This window comes from Herpailurus yagouaroundi, unplaced genomic scaffold, assembly GCF_014898765.1.
Source record: "Herpailurus yagouaroundi ecotype Mexico unplaced genomic scaffold, PumYag 67793, whole genome shotgun sequence".
Taxonomy (NCBI): Eukaryota; Metazoa; Chordata; class Mammalia; order Carnivora; family Felidae; genus Herpailurus; species Herpailurus yagouaroundi.
This window is the reverse complement of record NW_024420586.1, coordinates 779,167-804,791: the sequence shown is the minus strand read 5'-3', so window position 1 is coordinate 804,791 and position 25,625 is coordinate 779,167. Positions and strand designations below refer to the sequence as shown.

At 40.9% G+C, this 25,625-nt stretch overlaps 1 protein-coding gene across 2 annotated transcripts in view; it reads right to left on the bottom strand.

Annotated features, from left to right (window-relative positions):
• Positions 1–25,625, bottom strand: part of PHEX (phosphate regulating endopeptidase X-linked) — a 232,304-nt gene that overhangs the window by 103,292 nt on the left and 103,387 nt on the right. For both annotated transcript variants that reach the window (XM_040468742.1, XM_040468743.1), the window contains one exon: positions 12,117–12,218. In XM_040468742.1, coding sequence (XP_040324676.1) covers positions 12,117–12,218 — 102 coding nt within the window. The remainder of the gene's footprint in view (positions 1–12,116; positions 12,219–25,625) is intronic.

Here is a 25,625-nt window from a genome sequence, read left to right as displayed (position 1 = left end):
TGGGGTGGGGATGGGTGAAATAGGTGAAGGGGATTAAGAGTTCACTTATGGTGATGAGTACTGAGTAATGTCTAGAACAGTGGAATCACTATAATGTACACCCAAAACACTGTATGTTAACTATACTGGTATTAAGAAAAAAAACTGCTTTGGTACCTTTGGAGGTATTAAGAGGCCAACTCATGGTATAAATTAATAATGACAGGTGACAGACACTAATGCCACCTTTCAGCAGTTTATGTCAGTATAAACTATGTATCAGCATATTCAAGTTGTTTGTTGATAAGAGGAAATCTTTTTTATAGAACAATTCCAGTTAATAAATGCAGACAGAATGACAGAACTTGAAAATCACTAGTTGCAACACCCAATGAACTCATGTACCTATGCGGTATTATCAACGACCGTGAAAATAATTAGGCCAGTTTTTTTCAACCCTGGCTGCACATTTACATCTCCTGAGGAACTTTAAAAAAAATGCTGATGCCCCAGGGAGTCTGGATGCCATTGGCCCAGGGTGCCACCTAAGCATCAGGATTTTCTTAAAAGCTTCCTAGGTGAGCTTAAGACACAGTGGAGAAAGAGGATCATCGCCTGAGGTGAAAGGTTGAGGGGTAAGTTAAAATGGACCCCAAGACCTCTGATCAACCTCTGCCCTGAGATGGGGGAAGTCCATCATCACAAGCCTCCTGCGAGGCCACAATAGGAAGCACACAGTGTTGACCACCGAGTCTTCTTGCCAGACAAAAATTGAATCTGAATCTCATCAAGCCTCTCGATTCAATTAACAGGAAATGTAAAGGACAGAAAAACACTAGGATATACTCATCCAAATCAAGATTGTTGAAAACTCTACCAGGCAAACAACACAAGTTTTTCAAGAGATAACATTCACAGATAAAGCAGGAGTGGGGGAGCTCTTAAAAGTTTTGAAGGGTTAAAAGATGGACCTATAACTGCAATATGTACACTCTGGATACTGATTTGAACCAACTGCTTAAAAAAAAGGAACAGACATGTTTTGGATAATTACAGCATAATACACACAGGCTACTAATTAATGAGGTATTGTTAGTGGTGTTGGGTATGTTCATGGTACTGTGCTTAGTTAAAAAAAATACTTATCTGTTGGAGATACATAATAAAATGTTTATAGTAAAATGATGTTGGGAATTAGCTTTTGAATTCTCGAGCATAAAAACAGGTTGGGTGGAGAGTACATGACATCAGAAAGGCAAACAAAGCTCACTGGTGAGGCTGGGTGAGGAGGACCTGGGGGTCTAGTAGGTACACTTTTACACACTTAAAAATTTCTGCAATAAAACATTTAAAATTTTTGAACAGAGTAGAAGTCAATAAAGGTCCACGTTGTACCTCCACCCCCAAAGAAAATTTAATTGACATCAGCTTCTCTCTCTTTCAATTTTAGGAGACTATAATGGCACATCGCATTATTTGGTGAGGAGGAAATAAGAGGAAACTATGCTTACTTAATCCTACCAAACACTCTGTGAAATGGTAGTTTACTTGTTCTCATTTCATGGGTGAAGAAAGGGAGGTCCCCAAAAAGATGTCTTTCTTTCCTATGTGTTTGGTGGAGCCATGAGCCTTATAAAGGTCTGCCCAGTAGCCACAGAAGGGAATGCCAGATGATGTTAGGTTCTGAGCTTACAAGAATCAACCAGCCAGCCACAGTTCTTCCCTTACAGTGGTCATGTCAACTCAGTAATCTAGATTTTGAGATAGAGCTTTTTAGTTATGAATAAACACTATGATGCTATTCCTGAAGTTCAGAGAAGACAGGGAAGATGTCACTATCAGAAATGCTAAAAAAAAAAAAAAAAAAAAAGGTTTTTCTGCTATTTTCTTTCCAAGACTATAAATGAGGAAATGGATTAGGAAGGATGAAAGGATACATGTTACAACATGAACCTATAAACATTTTCTTGAGTGAAACAGGCTATACATGAAAGTTCTCATATTATAGGATTCCACGTACATGAAATATGCAGAATACGTGAATCCATACAGAGAAAGCAGACTGGTGGCTGCCTGGGGTTGGGAGAAGGCAAGAATGAGGAGTGACCACTAATTGATATGAAGTTTCCTTTTGGTGTAATGGAAATGTTTTGGACTGGACAGAGGTGATTGTTCTACCACATTGTGAAAGTACTAAAAGCCACTGAATTGTAACTTTAAAATGGTTAATTTCATGTCATATGAATCTTACCTCAATTTTAAAAAAATAAGGAAAAAAAGTATGAGAGGATAGGGGAGGAAAGAGCTATGAAGCAGAAATGATAAAGATTTAAAAGTTGTTTGGAAGATACACTCAACAGGATTTGAGTGCTTCCAGTTGGCTGGGAGGGAAGATTTTGGGAGTCTGAACAGCTGGCTGTAGCCCATGGAATGATGTAATCTGCACTGAGGATAACATGGGACCTTAGAAAGAATGGGAGGCCAGTGAATGTTCAATATCATCAGATTTCTACTTTTTTAAAATAACAAGAGTAAATCAAGGTATATCCTAAATACAGTGTAACTGGGTTACATCAAGGCATTGCTGAATACCTCATGATCTCTGAGCAGGCAAAATGGAGAAATTGGAGGATGGCTTCATGGAGTTGTTCAAAGTAGAAAAACTGGAATAAAAATCTACTCATACGTGAATTACTTAGCACCTAACAAAAGACCTACCACAGAGCAGATTCTCCATAAATCTGCCTAATAGATCAATCTGGAAGGAGTCTCCAAAGGATAAGTATATAGACCAATTCCAGCTCCATTTTGTAAGCATGCTCATTAATAGCCCAGAAAACCAATCAAATAAAACAGCAGATTTATCAGATTACAAATGATTTAGAGGTGGAGACAGCAGTTGAAACACTCAGTTACAGACGAGATTTTTAACAGTTTTTTAGAATCCCATTCTAAGGAATTAGTTCTGAATGCAGGGAAAGCTTTATTTATGTACAAAATTGTTTATTATAATATCATTAACAGCACAACCTAAGTACTCCACTAGGGAGAACTGTTTAAGTAATTTCCTGTATAACCAGTGGAAAAAAAATATGCAGTAATAGTGAAAATTCTCTTATAAAGACTGGATGATGGAACTAGCAACAATTTTTTCTTTCTACTTTTATACTTTACTTCAAGATTTTCTTCAATGAGCACAGTTTTTTGTAACAAAAATAAACACACAGAAGATCCAGAAATATATATATTTTTAAAAGCTGAGCCATGAACCAAAGGTAAATGGATTTAAATAAGAATAAACGTGCAGTTCTGGGATGAGGGGCTTAAAAAAAAAAAAAGCCAAGTTTAGGACTGGAGCAACAGGGCTTAACAATAGTTCCTGGGGGATTAAAAAAAAAAAAAGACCTAGATATTAACTGACCGTAAATTCGTTATGAGCCAACAGTGATATGGCTGAGGGGAAAAGAAAGCCATAATCTAAACTTTGGATTTTTTAATGTAATTTGTATGCAAAACAAATGCAGTAATAATATTCCCAATGTGCTGTGTGAGTTGGACTATATCTAGAATACTGTGTTGAGCTTTGAACTGGAGCTTTAAGAAAAGATGTTGAAACCTGGACAGCAGCCAGCAGGCTGAAGCATCACAACCACAACCCAGAGCAGTGATTCCCACACTGACTGCATCAGAATCACCTGGAGGGCTTATTAAAATGCAGATTCCTGGGTCCCCTCCCAGAGTTTCGGATTCTTGAGCTCTGGAGTAGGACTACAAATCTACATTTCTAGCTCCTTTCTAGGTGATGCCAATGCTGCTGGTCTGAGTACCACACGTGAAGACCCACTGGCATGGTGGATAAAAGCCCAGAGCAGACTGCCAAGGATGGAGGCCCAGCTCTTCTGCCTACTGGCAGTACGGCCTTGGGGGAGCCTGCACGCTTCAACTTACTCATGTGGAAAACAGGAAAATTTGACCTGCCTCATACAGGAATTATGGCACTAGAGTAGTTAATATTTGTAAAGCATTTAGAACTTCCAGCCTGGCATATAATGTTTGTTAATTTATTAGGAATACTAAAGACATTTCATGTGAAAAAGAAACACATTAAACATCTTCGAATATTAGAAGGGCTTTTACATGGAAGACTTATTCTGCATACTTCCTGGCGACAGACATGGAGTTAAGGTTAGAAGTGACAGAGAAGGAGTGTATGGATCTCGATCAAGAAGGGCTTTTCAGCAGACATAACAGCAGTGCAGCAGAGAGCCTAGCTGGGTTCTGATACTCATGAGAGCACTCCCTTCCCTTGTGAGAAACGTGAGAAAGGATTCCTGTAAGGGGGAAAACAGCCACTTAATAAATGTTAACTAGTTCTAGTAACACAGCCTTGGTGTAAGAAATTTTCACCTATAATCACCAATCACCCAAGAACAACAGAATCACTGAGCACTTGTCAGAAATGCAAATTCCTGGGGCCCCAACTCAAAGCTTCCTACTCAGAAGCTCTGGGAGTGGGGCCTGACAATCTGTGTTTTAACAAACCCTCCAGATGATGCTGATGCACCTCAAGTGCGAGAACCAATCACCTACAGCATCACCCAAAATAATGCCTCCATGAGGTTCCAGAACACCAAAACTCAATTAAGCTCACATGAATAAGGTATCACGTATATGCCTCTGATAAATATATGCATCCAACTCCTACTTACACCAAATATCTGCTTGTGTTTAAAGTATATAAACCAATGGTTACCAGAGGGGAGGTGGGGGGAGATGGGTGAAATAGGTGAAGGGGATTCAGAGTACGCTTATCCTAATGGGCACTGAGCAACACACCGAATTGCTGAAACACGATACTGTACACCTGAAACTAATATAACACTGCATGTTAACTATATGGGAACTAAAATTATAAAATGTAATAAAAATAAAATAATAGTAGTAGTAGTAATAATAATAATAGTAATAATAATAATAATACGTATCACAAAGTTAATGCTGGATTTGTTCAAAACCAGAAAATCCGAGGGGCATCTGGGTGGCTCAGTCAGTTAAGCGTCCCAACTCTTGGTTTCTGCTCAGGTCATGCTCTCACGGTTTGTGAGTCTGAGCCCCACATCTGGCTCTGTGCTGGCAACATGGAGCCTGCTTGTGATTCTCTCTCTGTCCCTCTGTCTCTCTGCCCCTCCCTCAAAAATAAATAAATAAAAACTTAAAAAATTTTAAACAAAGAAAAAGAAAACAGAAAATCTGAAACCCACAAAGAAAAGCAATGTACTGCCCCATCACCCTCTCAGCAGGGGCTGTTCACTATGACTTGCCCTGCGGGGGGTGCGGTAAGGAGAAGGGCAGTGCTCTGACGTGGTGCATCAGGACACGTAAGGTAGGAGAGGTACCTCAGAGACTGTGACCTCTGTCACCGACCTTCCTAACAAAGGAAGGCACAATGACCCAGATACACACAAGGAACCTCACTTCCCACTGCTCTCTCCTCACCAGCCAGTGCAGCCAAAGCCTCTCCTCTCCCACAGGACAGCAGCTTAGAAGAAACAGCTGAATGCAGGTGGAGAGACTTTCTCAGGCTCCAGGCCCCCTTCTAAGTACTTTAAGTACATGAGCATGTCATAAACAAATCTCTGAGGTTGATACTAATCTCCCCATTTTAGAGATGTAAAACCTGAGGGTCAGAGAGGGTAAGTAACTTCCAAAGGGCCATACAGCTAATAAGGGGCAGACACTGGCTGAGAGCCTAGGCAGTCTTTCTCCACAGTCTAGAGGCTTAACCTCTATACTGTACTTCCCGTTGAGGCCAGTGAGAAGGGATACAAGTATGAAAGCTACTACCTTGGCCAACATGTGCAATGTGAGACAGAGAAACATGGAGGCAGAGAGATGGAGTCAGAGAGAGCCAGCGAGCTCAAGATGGCAGTACATGTGAGCCAGGGATCTACAGGGAGTGGGGAGGGATGCTGAAATAGGTTTATATGCTGTGTGTCCCCAGGGGAGCAGTCGAGTAGAGCCAAGAACCGCACATTCTCAAGCACATGCAAACAGTCTTGAATTTGGAACAGGGAAGGTCAGGAGACCGTTTGACAAAAGCACTTCCCTATCTTCTTTTCCGTGGAACAATTTAAAACGAAAATGTGAAATGAAGCAAGAGTGAAGGTACCAAGGGAAAGTGAGCTGTGTGCAGAGCTGTTGAGACCTGCAAGGAAAAGCCACCAGAGACCTTACCCACAGGCTACAAGGACACAGGCAGAGATGAGAAGGGAGACAGAGAGAGGGCAGTGCCTGAGTAAAGGGCCCCCACAGGGGGTTTGGGCTCCTTAGAATCTTCCTCCCCTACAGTGATAGCCAGGAACACTTTGTTTCTCCATTGCATTAACTAAAATTTCTCCCATTTGCTCAGCACCCATGTTCCTGCTATCCTCTTCCAGAAGAGTGAAAGCCCCAAGTAAAGGAAACCACTAATCATCTTTGAACCTGCAGCTACTACTCCAGCACATGACACATCATGGGTTCTGAAACTGTGGAATTGAATTTGCTGAAGTGCTGCTCGCATGGAAATGCAGTGAAGTGCATTCAGGAAGGACAGAAAGAGCACATACCCCAGGGGCTACGCCCTAGTTGGGGGCCCCCAAGAGCAGACCCTGAGGCAAGGACTGGAGTACAAGCAGTTCATCTTGCAAGTGAAGGAAACATTAAACACCAGGAAGGGACTGGGGAAGTGAGCAGAGCAAGGCAGGCTGTCAGTAAAGGTTCTTGAGCCAGTTGCCCATGTGAGCAAGCCGAGCTTACCCCATTGGGGGAACTCTGGAAGCCCATGTTGAACACATACTTGAGGGAGGAGCGGGCTGCACCACATACACAGCAACTCCCATCAGTCATTGGGTGTGCTCCTTCCCCAGACCACTGGACCCTCTCTGTATGAGTGGCACGGCAGGTTCCAATAGTAAGAGAAAGTTCTTGGGGAAAGTGCAGGTGCCTGCAGCTGGAGGTCAGACAGATGTGCAATGAAATGGTAATGGCACAGCACTGGGCCTCCCACCACCACCCCAGGGCTCAGCAGGTGTGAGGTGACCCAGGAACTTGCATCTCTAATGACCTCTCCCCTCTCTACCAGGAAGGACAAAGGTGAATCACCAAAGACAACTATCAGCCTGGAGATAACACCAGAGTAATCCAGGCAACAAACTTCACTAACTACCCTGTATTCTCTAACTACCATTTGTTTCCCATATATTTACCTTCCCACAATCTGCTGCCCTTGGAAGTCTAAAACCTCTTTCCTTTTTCATTTCTCTGCAAATTTAGTGTTCTTTGTTAAAGATGCTACCTATGTAAGCCAGGGCTCTAAACCACCTCTATGAGTTATTCATTATTCTGAGTTTCTCTAAGGTATGTATGAGATACACATGTTAATAAACTTCAGTTTGATTGTCTTTTGTTAATCTATCCTTTGTTACAGGGGGCCCAGTCAAGTAGTTAGAAGGGTAGAAGGAAAGACCATTTTTCCTCCCCAACAGAGACAAAGCCAAAGAGGTGAGATACACTTTTGCTTGGCCCTCTGTAGGAAAATTCTTACTTGCTCAAAGCCTGTGCCTGGGAGTCACATGCCTGTGGCAATGGGGCCATGTAGTACACTTCCAGGAACCCTCTGCACCTACTATGGCCAAGGTTAAGGCCACTCACAGCATCCTAAGGAGACTGCCTTCCTAGGAGTTCCATCTAGGTCTTTTTCTTGATGGGTGGCCAGACAAACACAGGTCCCAGGAGCAAAGAGCACAAACAAGTATCTCAGAAAGGATCCAGCCTTTGGATACAGAATTCAAACTAGGTGGGGACCAGCTGAAGTGAGGAAGCTGCTCCTCCTGATCTGACACAGACCTTGCCAGCAGAAGCCCTGCTCCTGCCACTAGGGCAGCCAAAGGCAGTGCTGCATCCCTTCCTGCCAGGCCTCAGAATCGCTATGTAGTGACCTTGAGACCTTCATACTCTGTTCTGAAAAGGCAAATCTTCCAGAAGACACTCCCCCAACATAATTTTTATCACCTTACTTACACTCATTCCACATCTATGATAACCAAAAAAATAACAGGCTTCCTGTCCTTTGCTGCTAGTTTACAGTTAAAGCATATGCTTGCAGGAAACAGAATCCTGAAGGAAAATTGGTGCTTATTTCATGATGTTAAATTTCCAGTTGAAACCTACATTGTCAGTTTCACAACACTAAACCACTCATGACCCCTTAAGAGATGAGAAGGGAAAGGCAGGGAGACTGAGATAACAAATTTACCTTTCACAGGGGCAGAAGCACCCTTGTTTATCTTTTACAGTGATCACCCCTAGTGAAGAACACGACAAAGTCACATCCCCACACTTCCATTTGGAAACCAGAGTCAATTCCACACAACTCAAGGTGTTAGGCCTCAACCCACTGCAGGTATCTAGGCCCTCCCCATTCAGGAGGCCAGGTACTAGGGAATGCTTAGGTCAACACCCAATATAGGAGGTGCTGCCATTTGCTGCGGTCCAGAGCTTCATGGTGAGAGAAAGAAAAGCCTCTCCCACTTGCAAATCAGAACATTCTTCCAGCTTTCCCAATGGGTTGCCAAGTGACTCAGCATTGGCCCAGTGTGGGCACTATTATTGATGAGAAATCTTCCGCCTGGGTGATATACTGCATACAACACATGCCCAAAGAACAGTGCCAAGTCATACCAGGAAGAGCAGGCGAAATATTCACCTCCACTTTGAACGCAGGCGAATCCCGTCTTAATGCAGAGGCTATTCAATATCAGAAAGACAAAGCCCTAAAATCTTCAGAGATTTCCATCTAAGATTCAAGGAATTAGTAGGCAGAACCTCTCCTTTCTTGTTGACTATTAAAAGGCAATCAAATTGAGGACAGCAGAGGAAAAGGGCAAGGAAAAAAATAATTTTTCAAAAACAACCCCAGAGCATAAAGCTGCATAAATGCCTTCAGCTTCCTAAAATGTTGTCTTTGTGAGTCTATGAGCTCCGCCCAGAGGTCATTTCCAGAACTGCATGTTCATTTAATTTAGCAAAAGAAAATCTGCATTCTTCTGGGGTCCAGGGCCTGACATGTTTTGGAGAACTGCTGAAAATTCTTGGAAAACATTCCCTCTTTCTTGCCTTTTATTAAAGGAACATCCCTGAACTTTGAAATGACATACTCAGGGAGCCTGGTGAGATCCAGGAGGAAAATTCCCTTTGATATTTCTACCTGTCAAGGAACTAGTTGAGTTCCTGGCAGGTTGAACTCAGCTCAAAGAAAGCAGAGTGTTCAAAGAGTACTTTTAGAAGAAAAAGTGACAGCTCTCATCGAAATAAAATAGAAGACTGGAGAGCAACTCAGGGGCAAACAAGAACATGCTAATACTAGAAGAATTGAGAATAATGTGCCTTCAAGAAGGACCCATGGGCCATTTGCCTAGAAGACCCAACTATAAGGTGCCTACTGCTTTATGCAACTCAGAAAATCTCCCCCTGAGGCAACCAGTCATACTTCCCAAAGAAGTCACTGCGGTCCCCAGAACATTCCTCTGGTATCTATCCATTCATAACACACACTCATCCCTCATAACTCCACCCTGCCCTCCATACAGGTGACCCTGGGTCCATGAGGGGTCAGGCTAGGATCAAGAGTCCCCAGTGCTCTGAGTTCTCAACTGCCCAGTGCAAGACAAATTGTGTTCCAGATATCACAAGCTAGCCCAGAAAATGAAGCCTTCAAAAAACAACAATATGTTGGTGCCAAAAGTTTCATCTACCATCTGGAAAACTTCTCATCAACAGCCCGCATGCTCCTGCCTTCATCAGCTTGTGCCTTACATGACTTAAGACAGCTTTGACAGATTCTCAAAGGGAAAAAATCGAACCTAACCTTTGTCTTCTTCCAACACCTGCCACCCTCGGCCACCCAAATTGTTTCTTCACTGTAAACACTGAACAGCCTTTTCACGTCTATTGACAAAAATATCTATGGCAATGTTTATCCATTTCAGGAGTAGTAAACCTCTAGAAAACACCCTTGCTAAACCTCTGCACATTCTCATTTCAGTAAGGCTAAGCATTCCATGAACGCTACCCTCTTTGGGTTTGTTTGTTTGTTTGTTTAATAGGCTTTATTTTTTTAGAGCAGGCTTAGGTTCACAGTAAAACTGAAAAGAAAACACAGAGATTTCCCAAGAAACCCAACCCCGACACATGCATAGCCTCTCCCATTAACAATATTCCCCAAAAGACTGGGACTTCTGTTACAATCAATGAACCTGCACTGATACATCATTACCACCCAGAATCCATAGGCTCTGTTAGGATTCACTCCTCATGTTGCCCTTCCTATGGGTGTGGACAAATGTATGACAACATGTATCCACCATTATAGTATCATATGGAGTAGTTTCACTGCCATATCTTCTCCCTCTGTTTTGTGACCATAGGGCAAAAATATCTGTTCTCACATGACTCAGAATGTCTCTCAGCCATGTTACCCAGGCCTGCCTAGCACTAAAAATCACCAGGGAGACTGGCTAAAATCACAAATGTTCAAACTGCACCCTCAATCCACTAAATCAAACCTTGCAGGGGAGGGGCCCAGAAAGCTAGAGAGCATTTAGGCATCCCAGGGGATTACTGTCCTTAGCAAAGTTTCAAAATACATCTCTAAAAAAGAAGTGCTCCTAGTTCGGAGTCTCTCAGACACAGAGAAGCATCCATTAAGAATGTAGCAAGTATTCCCTACCCACCTGAGCGCCAGCTCCATCCCAACACCTAGAATTGAAGATGAATCCGATTATTTGTTTTTTCAGCAGCATGGCTGCTAATACATCTCTCACTTATTCCTTTCTCTTGTTGCACAAGGCCCACTGAATGTCCACTTCTATTAAACATTTTTTTAATTTTTTTTTCAACGTTTTTTATTTATTTTTGGGACAGAGAGAGACAGAGCATGAACGGGGGAGGGGCAGAGAGAGAGGGAGACACAGAATCGGAAACAGGCTCCAGGCTCCGAGCCATCAGCCCAGAGCCTGACACGGGGCTTGAACTCACGGACCGCGAGATCGTGACCTGGCTGAAGTCGGACGCCTAACCGACTGCGCCACCCAGGCGCCCCTATTAAACATTTTTGTATTCCGACACAATGCTCTACCAGCGGTCTGCAGTTTATAAGCATGCTATTTGGATCATCAGAGAAAAGTGATGGGTTAGGAAGTAGACCTGCTTGGTTATAGGGAAAGATTTTCCAGAGGACATTTGCACACACTGTGCACAGAGCAGAAGGACACACAGCCAGTATGGGTTTTTCTTCTTTGTGCCTTGAGGGCTCTTCTGCCAGCTGCTCCCCATGGCTCCCCATTGCTCTGCACTCTGCCACAGCCAATGATGGTTTGTGGCAAAATTCGCTAGGCAGCAGGCCATGTGGCTCTTAGAAATAGCAATTAAGAGAGAAGGCAAGGCTGCATTACAAGGTGTTTGAAATGCAGTTTGAGAAAAGAAAAAGGCAGATCTTATTTTCTCTTACCCCCTAGTGATGAAATCTATGTATTCATCCCAAAACAGACACCTAACTCTGGGGTCATTCAGAGTCAAGAGCTCAGTCAATATAAAAAATCAAGTACAGAAGAGGTGCCTAGGTGGCTCAGTCAGATAAGCATCTAAGTTCAGCCCAGGTCATGATCCTGTACTTTGAGTTCGAGCCTCCCATCGGGTTCTATGCTGACAGCTCAGAGCCTGGACCCTGCTTCGGATTCTATCTCCCTCTCTTTCTAACCTTCCCCCATTCGCACCCACTTTCTCTCTCTCTCTCAAAAATAAATGAATATTTCACTGAGGAGGGCACTTGTTGGGATGAGATTGGGTGTTGTATATAAGGGATGAACCATGGGAATCTACCCCAAAACCAAGAGCACATTGTATACACTGTATGTTAGCCAATTTGACAATAAATTATATTTAGAAAATAATTAGAAAAATAAAATTACAGTGTAAGCAAAAATAAAAATAATAAAATAGATAAATGAACATTAAAATTTTTTTAATCAAGTACACAATACTGAGCATAAAAATCCATTAAATCAAAAGTCATAATTTTTTATCAAAAGAATCCTTACCTTTTCTTTGGCTTTCCTTTTTGTCCCTGCATCCATCCACTCATTTTCTTTCTCCAGCATGTCAATAAAGGCCCAGCGAACACCCTCAATCAATTCCTCCATCTATAAGGAAATACCCAAAGAGACAGGTCAAAACTAAGAAGTTACAAACAAGGTTTTCTTTTAATGTTTATTCATTTTTGAGAGAGAGACAGAACATGAGCAGGGGAGGGGCAGAGAGAGAGGGAGACACAGAATCCAGAGCAGGCTTCAGGCTCTGAGCTGTCAGCACACAGCCTGACGTGGGACTGGAACCCTTGAACAGTGAGATCATGACCTAAGCCAAAGTTGGACGCTTAACCAACTGAGCCACCTAGGTGCCCCCAAACAAGGTTTTCTGAGCCATGAGAAATAATTCAGGGCCAAACATGCTGGTAAAGAGGTTCCTTTCAGCTTGACTCCAAATTCTGGCAACATTTCTTTCTCCAGGAAAATGTCTTTTTCCCCCCCAACTAGAAGATAAAGAATCATTCCTTTGCAGAGGACAATTTGATGATCCAGTTGTAAAATGATTATATGGGGAAAGGAATTCACCAAAGGTCACTAATAACTGACCTCCCTATACCTAAAATTAAGCTATCCTTATCAAGGTGGCAACTAATTTCAATAGTTAATAAGGATTTGAGAAAGACAAGCAAAGGCATGGACTGTATATTTCAGGTGGGTATTGCAGAAAAAAAGTGAGCAAACAGCTGAAAGAGATACTGTAAACAGGGAAATGGGGATGAAGAGCCAGCACCCCAAGGCACACTTCCCCAGTATAAATCAGACTTATGTCAGGACCCTAGTTCTTCCCAAATTTAGTGCCAGTGGTCAAACCAAATGCTTGGCTGTTCTCTATAATCCTCCTACTCTCTTCTCTATTCCCGTGCAGCTTAGAAAAGTCTTAGGTTATTTCAAATATAAAATGGTAGGTCTAAAAGGGGCTGCTACAGAAAAGCAGTCTTCTGAAAAACCTATTCTAAAATGTTTCAACAGTGGGACCACATACCCACACTGATGGTGTGTTTGACCTGGCTTTTCTTCCTATGTTCATGGGTCAGCAGGGAGAACTAGGGAAAGGAAAATTCTCACACTTGCCTTCAGAGGCCCGCACAGAGTGGTCTGGGGAGGCCTTGCCTGTTTATGGATACAAACCCCACAAAATTCCATTCTCTTGCAGAGATGCTTTGATTTTCTTGATAGGATATTCAAGAAAGGATCAATACTAGGTTTGGCACCAGAATTAAAATTTTTATTTGAGATTATGGGGTTGTAAATCCATTTTTAGCATTAATGTTAGAAGGAAAGTTTAGATGTTTCCTTGGTTCTATAATGAATTGTTGGCACAAAGCTCAAAATAATTTTTTTCTGTTTAATAAGTTTTCAGCTATGTTTTCAGTTCAATAACAGTTGTAGGGAACCAGAACTGTAAATCAGTAGGCTGGGTTCCATCGTATGTAAATAAGAACAAACAGCAGATGGAAGGGGGTGGGGGGGAATTTCACAGCTATTTCTTACCAACTTAGTAAAAACATTAAGGGAAATCTCAACTTGGGATTGGGGCATGACTAAAAACACGAAATAACAGGAGAGCTGAGGCCCTTTAAAATCATAAAATCAATGGTTCTCAACCTTGTCTACACATTGAGATCTCTGGGGGGAGCTTTAAACAATCCTGAGGGTGAGAAGTCAGGATGCTAATGTCACTGTTCCAGTGTGCAGCCTAGGTTGAGAGTTCCAAAAGCCCCCCAAATGATGGTAATTTACAGCCAGCATGGAGACCCACTGGTCTAGGGGAAGCCACTCATTTTATGGATAAAGAAAATAAGAGTCAAGAGAGTCCATGATCTGATCCAGCTCTTATAGCTAAGGAGGTTCAGAGCCAAGACGCAACCACAGAGCTAAATGACAGCTGTGAGCTCAGAACTTCTAGGAGCAACAGAGGTGTCATAAATGAGAGGAAAATGCCAGGGAAGTAACCAACAGAGAGATGCAGAAGTCACTATTTTAAACAGAAAGTCCACACAAGGAGGATGTTAAAATGACAAGTAAATCTCCAGCGACTGGATTTTTCGCCTGTGCAATCACCAGCACCCGTAAGTCTTTATGACTCCATCACATAACAATGCACATCAACCTTCCCATCATCTTCACATAAAAGAAGAAATAATATCTTCCCAAATTAACTAAGGAGGGGGAGATCAGAGTGGGGACAAGTGGGTAAATTGAGAAACACTCAGTGACCAAATTAATGGAACCGGGTGATTAACTTTATGTGGGGAGGTGAGCAAGGGGGCAGAGTCAGATCACTTCCCAGGCTTCAAGCAGGGGCAACTAGGTGAATGTTGCTGCCATTTTATAAGTCTGGGGATGCTGGAAAAGAAAGAGGGCTGGAGACAAAAGCCACACTTCAGGAGGATAAAAGGTGCATGGGAAGTAGAGACAGCAAGTCTGAACAACTCAATCAAGGAGTTTGTCTACTATCAGGGAGCAAGAATTCCTGACCCCTTCAAGGGTCCTTCTAGCTGGACTAAGAATCAAACTGACATGAGACAGCTTAAAAGGAGAAAATCAAATTTAATAGTGTATGTACAGGGAATCCCCAAAGATGTGGAAATTCCAAAGACAGGCAAGATGAGGTACATACATGTCATCCTGAACTAAAGAGAAAAGGGGAAGGGGTCCGGGACTTCCAAGGAAAGAAATACACTTCATGGGCAATAAGAGCAGAGGTTTGATAATTAGATGTTTACCCTACAATATACATGGGTCATTCATATAAAAATTATCTCTGATAATAACCCTTATTCCGGGAAAGACTCCCAATTAAGATTCTTCTGTGTGGTTAAGGGAGAGACAAAAATTTCTCTGGAGCCTATAGGGTCTCAAATGCCTTCAGCTCAAAATAATTTTCATACCAAAGTAACCCACCTTGGGGCAGTCTGCCCTTGGCCTCTACACTGAGACAGACAGAAAGCAAAGATAAGGCAGAGGTGGATGTGGGGTTAAGAGAGGAGTCTGAAGGTCTGGGGCTTGGGTTGTATGCATATGTTTGTTGCTACTGCTACTGCTTCTGTTGCAGTTGCTGACCATGTGAGAGATTTAACTGTGTTTAAATGTCAATGGAAATGCAACAATAAGAACACAACCAAACTGACTTTAAAATGAGATGAAGACATTAACAGACACCTCCCTAAAGAAGATATACACATATGACACCTGGGTGGCTCCATCGGTTGGGTGTCCAACTCTTGATTTTGGCTCAGGTTTATGGGATCAAGCCCTGCATCAGGCTCCACCCTGACAACATGGATCCTGCTTGGGATTCTCTCTCTCCCTCTACCCTTTCCCTCATTCTCTGACTCTCTCTCTCCCCCCCGCTCTTAAAATAATTAAACATTAAAAAAGGAAGATAGGGCTCCCTGGGTGGCTCAGTCAGTTGGGCACCGGACTTCAGCTCAGGTCATGATCTCCCGGTTCATGAGTTCAAGCCCCACATCGGGCTCTGTGCTGACAGCGCAGGGCCTGGAGCCTGTTTTGGATTCTGTGTCTCCTTCTCTCTGTCCCTCCCTCAAAAATAAACATTAATGGGGTCGAAAATAGACTAGAATCACTTTCCATAGAGATAAAGGAAGTTAAAGCTACTGAGAATGAAATAAAAAATGCTATAACTGAGCTGCAATCTCGAATGTATGCCAAAGTGGCAATGACGGATGAGGCAGAGCAGAGAATGAGTGCTACTGGGGACAAATTTATGGAAAAAAATGAAGCAAAAAAAAAAAAAAAAACAGGGAGACTAAGGCAAAAGAGCATGATTTAAGAATTAGAGAAATCAGTGACTCATTAAAAAGGAACAACATCAGAATCATAGGGGTTCCAGAAGATGAAGAGAGAGAAAAAGGGGTAGAAGGGTTATGTGAGCAAATCATAGTGGAAAACTTTCCTAACCTGGAGAAAGACAAAGACATCAAAATGCAAGAAGCACAGAGGACTCCCATTAGATTCAACAAAAATAGACCATCAACAAGGCATATATCATAGTCAAATTCACAAAATACTCGGGCAAGGAAAGAATCGTGAAAACAGCATGGGGAAAAAAAAGTCCTCAACCAACAAGTAAAGACAGATCAGGTTTGCAGCAGACCTATCCACAGAAACTTGGCAAGCCAGAAAGGAGTGGCAGGATGTATTCAATGTACTGAATTGGAAAAATATGCAGCCAAGAAGTCTTTATCCAACAAGGCTGTCATTCAAAATACAAGGAGAAATTTAAAGTTTCCCAAACAAAAATTAAAGGACTTTGTGACTACTACACCAGCCCTGCAAGAAATTTCAAGGGGGAATCTCTGAGATGATAAAGGACGAAGAAAACAAAAAAACAAAAAAACAAAAGCAATGAAGACTAGAAAGGACAAGGGAATACCACCAGAAACTCCAACTCTACAAGCAACATAATGGCAATAAATTCCTATCTTTCAGTACTCACTCTAAACGTCAATGGACTAAATGCTCCAATCAAAAGACATAGGGTAACAGAATAGATAAGAAAACAAGATCCATCTATATGCTGTTTACGAGACACCCACTTTAGACCTAAAGACACATTCAGATTGAAAGTAAAGGGATGGAGAACCATGTGCCATTCTAATGGTCAACAAAAGAAAGCCAGAGAAGCCATACTTATATCAGACAATCTAGATTTTAAAATAAAGACTGTAACGAGATGAAGAAGGGCATTATATCATAATTAAGGGGTCTATCAACCAAGAAGACCTAACAATTGTAAACATTTATGTTCCAAATGCACCCAAATATACAAATCAATTAATCACAAACATAAAGAAACTCATTGATAATAATGCCATAATAGGAGGGGACTTCAACACCCCACTTACAACAACGGACAGATCATCTAAACAGAGAATCAACAAGGAAACAAGGGCTTTGAATGACACAATGGACTGGATAGACTCAACAGATATATTCAGAATATTTCATCCTAAAGCAGTGGAATATACATTCTTCTCCAGTACACATGGAACATTCTCCAGAATAGATCACACACTGGGACACAAATCAGCCTCAACAAGTACAAAAAGATCAAGATCGTACCATGCATATTTTCAGACCAAATGCTATGAAACTTAAAATCAACCACAAGAAAAAATTTGGAAAGGTGACAAATACTTGGAGACTAAAGAACATCCTAAAAAGAATGAATGGGCTTAACAAGAAGTTAAAGAGGAAATTAAAAAGTACATGGAAGCCAATGGAAATGGTAACACCACAGCCCAAAACCTCTGGGACGCAGCAACGGCAGTCATAAGAGGAAAGGAAATAGCAATCCAGGCCTTCCTAAAGAAGGAAGAAATGTCTCAGATACACAACCTAACCTTACACCTTAAAGAGCTGGAAAAAGAACAGCAACTAAAACCCAAAACCAGCAGAAGACAGGAAATAATAAAGATTAGAGCAGAAATCAATGCTATCAAAACCACACCAAAACAAAACAAAACAAAACAGTAGAACAAATCAATGAAACCAGAAGCTGGTTCTCTGAAAGAGTTAACAAAATTGATAAACCACTAGCCAGTTTTGTCAAAAAGAAAAAGGAAATGACCCAAATAAATAAAATCAAGAATGAAAGAGGAGAAGGGCGCCTGGGTGGCTCAGTCGGTTGAGTGCCCGACTTTGGCTCAGGTTATGATCTCACTGTTCGTGAGTTCGAGCCCTGCATCAGGCTATGTGCTGATGCCTTTGAGTCTGGAGCCTGCTTCAGATTCTATGTCTCCCTCCCTCTCTGCCCCTCTGCCACTCATACTCTGACTCTCTCTCTCTCTAAAATAAACAAACATTAAAAAAAGTTAAAAAAAAGAATTAAATAGGAGAGATCACAACCAACACAGCATAAATAAAAACAATAAGAGAATATTATGAGCAATTATATGCCAATAAAATGGGCAATCTGGAAGAAATGGACAAATTCCTAGAAACATATATCCTACCAAAACTGACACAGGAAGAAATAGAAAATTTGAACAGACCCATAACCAGTAAGGAAATCGAATTAGTAATCAAAAACCTGCCAAAAAACAAGAGTCCAGGGCCAGATGGCTTTCAGGGGAATTCTACCAAACATTTAAGGAAGAGTTAACACCTATTCTCTTGAAGCTGTTCCAAAAATTAGAAAAGGAAGGAAAACTTTCAAACTCTTTCTATGAAGCCAGCATTACCTTGATTCTAAATCCAGACAAAGACCCCACTAAAAAGGAAAACTATAGACCAATTATCCTGATGAACATGGATGCAAAACTCCTCAACAAGATATTAGCCAACCAGATCCAACAATACATTAAAAAAATTATTGACCATGACCAAGTGGGATTTACACCTGGGATGCAGGGATGGTTCAATATCCACAAAACAATCAATGTGATTCATCATATCAATAAAACAAAAGACAAGAACCACATGATCCTCTCAATAGATGCAGAGAAAGCATTTGACAAAATAAAACATCCTTTCTTGATAAAAACCCTCAAGAAAGTAGGAATAGAAGGATAATACCTCGAGATCATAAAAGCCATATATGAAAGACCCAATGCTAATACCACCTTCAAGGGGGAAAAACTAAGAGCTTTCCTCCCAATGTCAGGAACAAGACAGGTATGTCCACTCTCACCACTGTTATTCAACATGGTATTGGAAGTCTTAGCCTCAGCAATCAGACAGCAAAAAGAAATAAAAGGCATCCAAATTGGCCAGGAGGAGGTCAAACTTTCACTCTTCACAGATGACATGATACTGTATATGGAAAATGCAAAAGGTTCCACCAAAAAACTGCTAGAAGTGATCCATGAATTCAGCAAAGTTGCAGGATATAAAATCAATGCACAGAAATCAGTTGCATTCCTATACACCAACAATGAAGCAACAGAGAGAAATCAAGGAATTGATTCCACTTAAAGTAGCACCAAAAATCATAAAATACCTAGGAATAAATTTAACCAAAGAGGTGAAAAATCTATACACTGAAAATTATAGAAAGCTTATGAAAGAAACTGAAGAAAACACACACTAAAAAATGGAAAAAGATTCCATGCTCCTGGATAGGAAGAACAAATATTGTTAAAATGTCGATACTACCCAAAGCAATCTACATATTCAATGCAATCCCTATCAAAATAACACCAGCATTCTTCACAGAGCTAGAACAAACAATCCTAAAATTGTTTTAGGAAGACCCAAATAGCCAAAGCAATCTTAAAAAGAAAACCAAAGCAGGAGGCATCACAATCCCGGACTTCAAGCTGTATTCCAAAGCTGTAATCATCAAGACAGGATGGTACTGGCACAAAAACAGACACTCAGATCAATGGAACAGAATAGAGAACCCAGAAATGGACCCACACACATATGGCCAACTAATCTTTGACAAAGCAGGAAAGAACATCCATTGGAATAAAGGCAGTCTCTTCAGCAAATGGTGCTGGGAAAACTGGACAGCGACATGCAGAAGAATGAACCTGGACCACTTTCTTACAGCATACACAAAATAAACTCAAAATGGATGAAAGACCTCAATGTAAGACAGGAAGCCATCAAAATCCTCAAGGAGACAGCATGCAAAAAACTCTGTGATCTTGGCCACAGCAATTTCTTACTCAATACATCTCCAGAGGCAAGGGAAACCAAAGCAAAAATGAACTATTGGGACCTTTTAACAATAAAAAGCTCCTGCACAGCCAAGGAAACAATCAGCAAAACTAAAAGGCTACCAAGAGAATGGGAGAAGATATTTGCAAATGACATCAATAAAGGGTTAGTATCCAAAGTCTATAAAGAACTTAGCAAACTCAACACCCAAAAAAACAAATAATCCAGTGAAGAAATGGGAAAACGTCATGAATAGACACTTCTCCAAAGGAGACATCCAGATGGCCAACTGACACATGAAAAAATGCACAACATCACTCACCATCAGGGAAATACAAATCAAAACCACACTGAAATACCACCTTACACCTGTTAGACAGGCCAACATGAACAACTTAGGCAACAACAGATGTTGGTGAGGATGCAGTGAAAGAGGATCTCTTTTGCATTGTTGGTGCCAATGCACACTGGTGCAGCCACTCTGGAAAACAGTGTGGAGGTTCCTCAAAAAATTCAAAATAGAACTACCCTACCACCCAACAATTGCACTATTAAGTATTTATCCGATAGATACAGGTATATGTTTTGAAGGAACACATGCATCCCAATGTTCATAGCAGCACTATCAACAATAGCCAAAGTATGGAAAGAGCCCAAATGTCCACCGATGGATGAATGGATTAAGAAGATGTGGTATATGTATACAATGGAGTGTTACTCGGCAATCAAAAAGAATGAAATCTTGCCATTTGCAACTACGTGGATGGAACTAGAGGGTATTATGCTAAGTGAAATTGGTCAGAGAAAGACAAATATGATAGGACTTCACTTGTACGAGGACTTTAAGATACAAAACAGATGAACATAAGGGAAGGAAAGCAAAAAATAATATAAAAACAGGGAAGGGGACAAAACATAAGAGACTTAAATTTGGAGAACAAACAGAGGGTTATGGGATGGGGGATGGGCTAAGTGGGTAAGGGGCATTATTCCTAAACACCCCCACACTTCCAAAATTCAAACAGGAGGAAATAGAAAGCTTGAACAGACCCATAACCAGCGAAGAAATTGAATCAGTTATCAAAAATCTCCCAACAAATAAGAGTCCAGGACCAGATGGCTTCCCTGGGGAATTCTACCAGACATTTAAAGCAGAGATAATACCTATCCTTCTCAAGCTATTCCAAAAAATAGAAAGGGAAGGAAAACTTCCAGACTCATTCTATGAAGCCAGTATTACTTTGATTCCTAAACCAGACAGAGACCGAGCAAAAAAAGAGAACTACAGGCCAATATCCCTGATGAATATGGATGCAAAAATTCTCAATAAGATACTAGCAAATTGAATTCAACAGCATATAAAAAGAATTATTCACCATGATCAAGTGGGATTCATTCCTGGGATGCAGGGCTGGTTCAACATGCACAAATCAATCAATGTGATACATCACATTAATTAAAGAAAAGATAAGAACAATATGATCCTGTCAATTGATGCAGACAAAGAATTTGACAAAATTCAGCATCCTTTCTTAATAAAAACCCTCGAGAAAGTCGGGGTAGAAGGAACATACTTATAATAAAAGCCATTTATGAAAAGCCCACAGCTAACATCATCCTCAATGGGGAAAACTGAGAGCTTTCCCCCCGAGAACAGGAACACAACAGGGATGTCCACTCTCACCGCTGTTGTTTAACATAGTGTTGGAAGTGCTAGCATCAGCAATCGGACAACCAAAGGAAATCAAAGGAATCAAAATTGGCAATGATGAAGTCAAGCTTTTACTTGTTGCAGATGACATGAGATTATACATGGAAAATCCGAGAGACTCCACCAAAAGTCTGCTAGAACTGATACATGAATTCAGCAAAGTTGCAAGATACAAAATCAATGTACAGAAATCAGTTGCATTCTTTACACTAATAATGAAGCAACAGAAAGACAAATAAAGAAACGGATCCCATTCACAATTGCACCAAGAAGCATAAAATACCTAGGAATAAACCTAACCAAGATGTAAGAGATCTGTATGCTGAAAACAATAGAAAGCTTATGAAGGTAATTGAAGAAGATATAAAGAAATGGAAAAACATTCTGTGCTCATGGGTTGGAAGAATAAATATTGCTAAAATGTCAATACTACCCAAAGCTATCTACACATTCAATGCAATCCCAATCAAAATTGCACCAGCATTCTTCTCGAAGCTAGAACAAACAATCCTAAAATTCATATGGAACCACAAAAGGCCCCGAATAGCCAAAGTAATTTTGAAGAAGAAGACCAAAGCAGGAGGCATCACGATCCCAGACTTTAGCCTCTACTACAAAGCTGTCATCATCAAGACAGCATGGTATTGGCACAAAAACAGACACATAGACCAATGGAATAGAATAGAAACCCCAGAACTAGACCCACAAACGTATGGCCAACTAATCTTTGACAAAGCAGGAAAGAATATCCAATGGAAAAAAGACAGTCTCTTTAACAAATGGTGCTGGGAGACCTGGACAGCAACATGCAGAAGAATGAAACTAGACCACCTTCTTACACCATTCACAAAAATTAACTCAAAATGGATAAAGGACTTGAATGTGAGACGGGAAACCATCAAAACCCTAGAGGAGAAAGCAGGAAAAGACCTCTCTGACCTCAGCCGCAGCAATTTCTTATTTGACACATCCCCGTAGGCAAGGGAATTAAAAGCAAAAATGAACTACTGGGACCTCATGAAGATAAAAAGCTTCTACACAGCAAAGGAAACAATCAACAAAACTAAAAGGCAACCTACGGAATGGGAAAAGATATTTGCAAATGACATGTCAGACAAAGGGCTAGTATCCAAAATCTATGAAGAGCTCACCAAACTCCACACCCAAAAAACAAATAACCCAGTGAAGAAATGGGCAGAAAACATGAATAGACACTTCTCTAAAGAAGACATCCAGATGGCCAACAGGCACATGAAAAGATGCTCAACGTCGCTCCTCATCAGGGAAATACAAATCAAAACCACACTCAGATATCACCTCACGCCAGTCAGAGTGGCCAAAATGAACAAATCAGGAGACTCTAGTTGCTGGAGAGGATGTGGAGAAATGGGAACCCTCTTGCACTGTTTGTGGGAATGCAAACTGGTGCAGCCACTCTGGAAAACAGTGTGGAGGTTCCTCAGAAAATTAAAAATAGACCTACCCTATGACCCAGCAGTAGCACTGCTAGGAATTTACCCAAGGGATACAGGAGTACTGATGCATAGGGGCACTTGTACCCCAATGTTTATAGCAGCACTCTCAACAATAGCCAAATTGTGGAAAAAGAGCCTAAATGTCCATCAACTGATGAATGGATGAAGAAATTGTGGTTTATATACACAATGGAGTACTACAGGGCAATGAGAAAGAATGAAATATGGCCCTTTGTAGCAACGTGGACGGAACTGGAGAGTGTGACGCTAAGTGAAATAAGCCATACAGAGAAAGACAGATACCATATGTTTTCACTCTTATGTGGATCCTGAGAAACTTAACAGAAACCCATGGGGGAGGGGAAGGAAAAAAAAGAAAAAAAAGAGGTTAGAGTGGGAGAGAGCCAAAGCATAAGAGACTCTTAAAAACTGAGAACAAACTGAGGGTTGATGGGAGGTGGGAGGGAGGGGAGGGTAGGTGATGGGCATTGAAGAGGGCATCTTTTGGGATGAGCACTGGGTGTTGTATAGAAACTAATTTGACAATAAATTTCATATAAAAAAAAAAGAAATCTACTCCTGAAATCATTGTTGCACTATATGCTAATTAACTTGGATATAAATTAAAAAATAAATGATAAAAATAATAAAAACTAAAACTGACTTAAAACAAAAATTAAATAAACATTAAAAATTTTTAAATAAATAAGGAAGAGATATACCTGACAAGCATATGAAAAGATGCTTCCTGTCATATGTTCTCAGAAAAATGCAAACTGAAACAACAGTGAGATACTACTACCTACCTATTAGAAGAGCCAAAATCCACAACACTAACACCACTAAATGCTGGTGAGTCTGTGGAGCAACAGGAACTCTCATTCACTGCTGATGGGAATGCAAAATGGTAGAGCCATTTTGGAAAATTCCAAAAATGGAAAACAGATTCTTACAAAACTAAACATACTCTTACCATAGGATCCACAACCATGATCTCTAGTATTTACCCAAAAGTTAGGAACTTATACCAACAAAAAAACCTGCACAAAGATGTTTATGGAAACTTTATTAACTTTATTCATAATTTCCAAATCTGAGACACAACCAAGATATGCTTCAGTAGGTGACTGGAAAAACAAACTGTGGTCCATCCAGACAATGGAATATTATTCAGCAATGAAAAGAAATGAGCTATCAAGCCATAAGAAGACATGAAAGAGCCTTAAGTACATATTACTATGTGAATGAAGCCAATCTGAAAAGGCTACATACTGTATTGTTTCTAACAATATTACATTGTGGAAAAGGCAAAACTATGGAGACAGAAAAAAGATCAGTGGTTGCCAGGGGTGTAGGGAGAGCAATAAACAGTGAGAGTACAGAGGATTTTTAAGGCAGTGAAAACACTCTGCGTGATATTATGATGATGGATACAGGTCATTAAAGTTTTTTCAAAACCAGAGAATGGGTAACACCAAGAGTGAACCCTGAGGTAAACTATGGACTTTAGGTGATATGATATGTCAATGTAGGTTTGCTGTTGGTTTTAAAAAAAAAAAAAAAGTACCATTCTGGGGAGGAGTGTTGATAATGGAGGAGATTCTGTGGGGGGGGGGGCAGGAGGGTATATGAGAAATGTCTGTATCTTCCTCTCAATTTTGCAGTAATCCTAAACCTGCTGTAAAACAATTAAGTCTTTTTAAAAATTAAAAATATATGTACTGACAAAAACGATCCAGTGAAGAAGAGGTTGAAAATATAGGAGAGAAAAAAGACATGAATATCCCTGAGAGGGCAAAGAGGGACAGGATCCTGAGAATATATGGAAGGATTCACCTTCAACATGAGGCAGGATTGTGACAGAAGAATAAAATGATGGACAAGAATGCAGAAGAATCTTTAAAGCAGATGATGGAAGGCTGAGAGTCTTTGTATAAAGGTGTGCCTTTTCTCCATGAAGAGCAAGATCTTCTAAAAGGGAGGTTTCTCTTAGAGCGAGAGCGAGAGAGAGCGAGAGGAAGGAAGGAAGGAAGGAAGGAAGGAAGGAAGGAAGGAAGGAAGGAAGGAAGAAAAAGAAAGAGAAAAGAAAAAACAATTCAATTTCTTCACACAGAGCTATTTGTATCCCAGCAGTGTGAACATGTTGGTAGGAAGAGAGGTATTTAGAGATGAGAACGAAGAGGGCAATGACAGGTTTCCTCCCAGTACCCCAGCCAACAAGTGGTGATAACAGAAAGCACCTAAAGAATCCATAAAAAGCTGAACGTGCCCAAGGAAAATACTTGGAGTAAGGAGTATGAAAACTTGTCTGCTTTCATTACAATTTAGAATAAGTTAATCAAATAGAACAAAGAAAGTAAGCACTACCCAAGCCAGAGAGATCTTCAGCAAATCTGTATTTTGGAATTTTTGGACGTCTATGGTGATTCTTCAGATCATTTTGCCCCTATTCTCTTCGGGGGGCATTTTATGATGTACCTACTATTAAAATAAAGCTGAGTGCATCCAGATCCTGCTCTCTAAGCACCTTGGTTTTGTAGGCTCCTCCCTTGCCGTCCCTAGGCATTATAATGGTTCTCAAAGTCTCTTACGTTCTAAGCATTTCTCATAGATGCTTAAAGCTCTTAGTCTCAACCCTGTTGACTG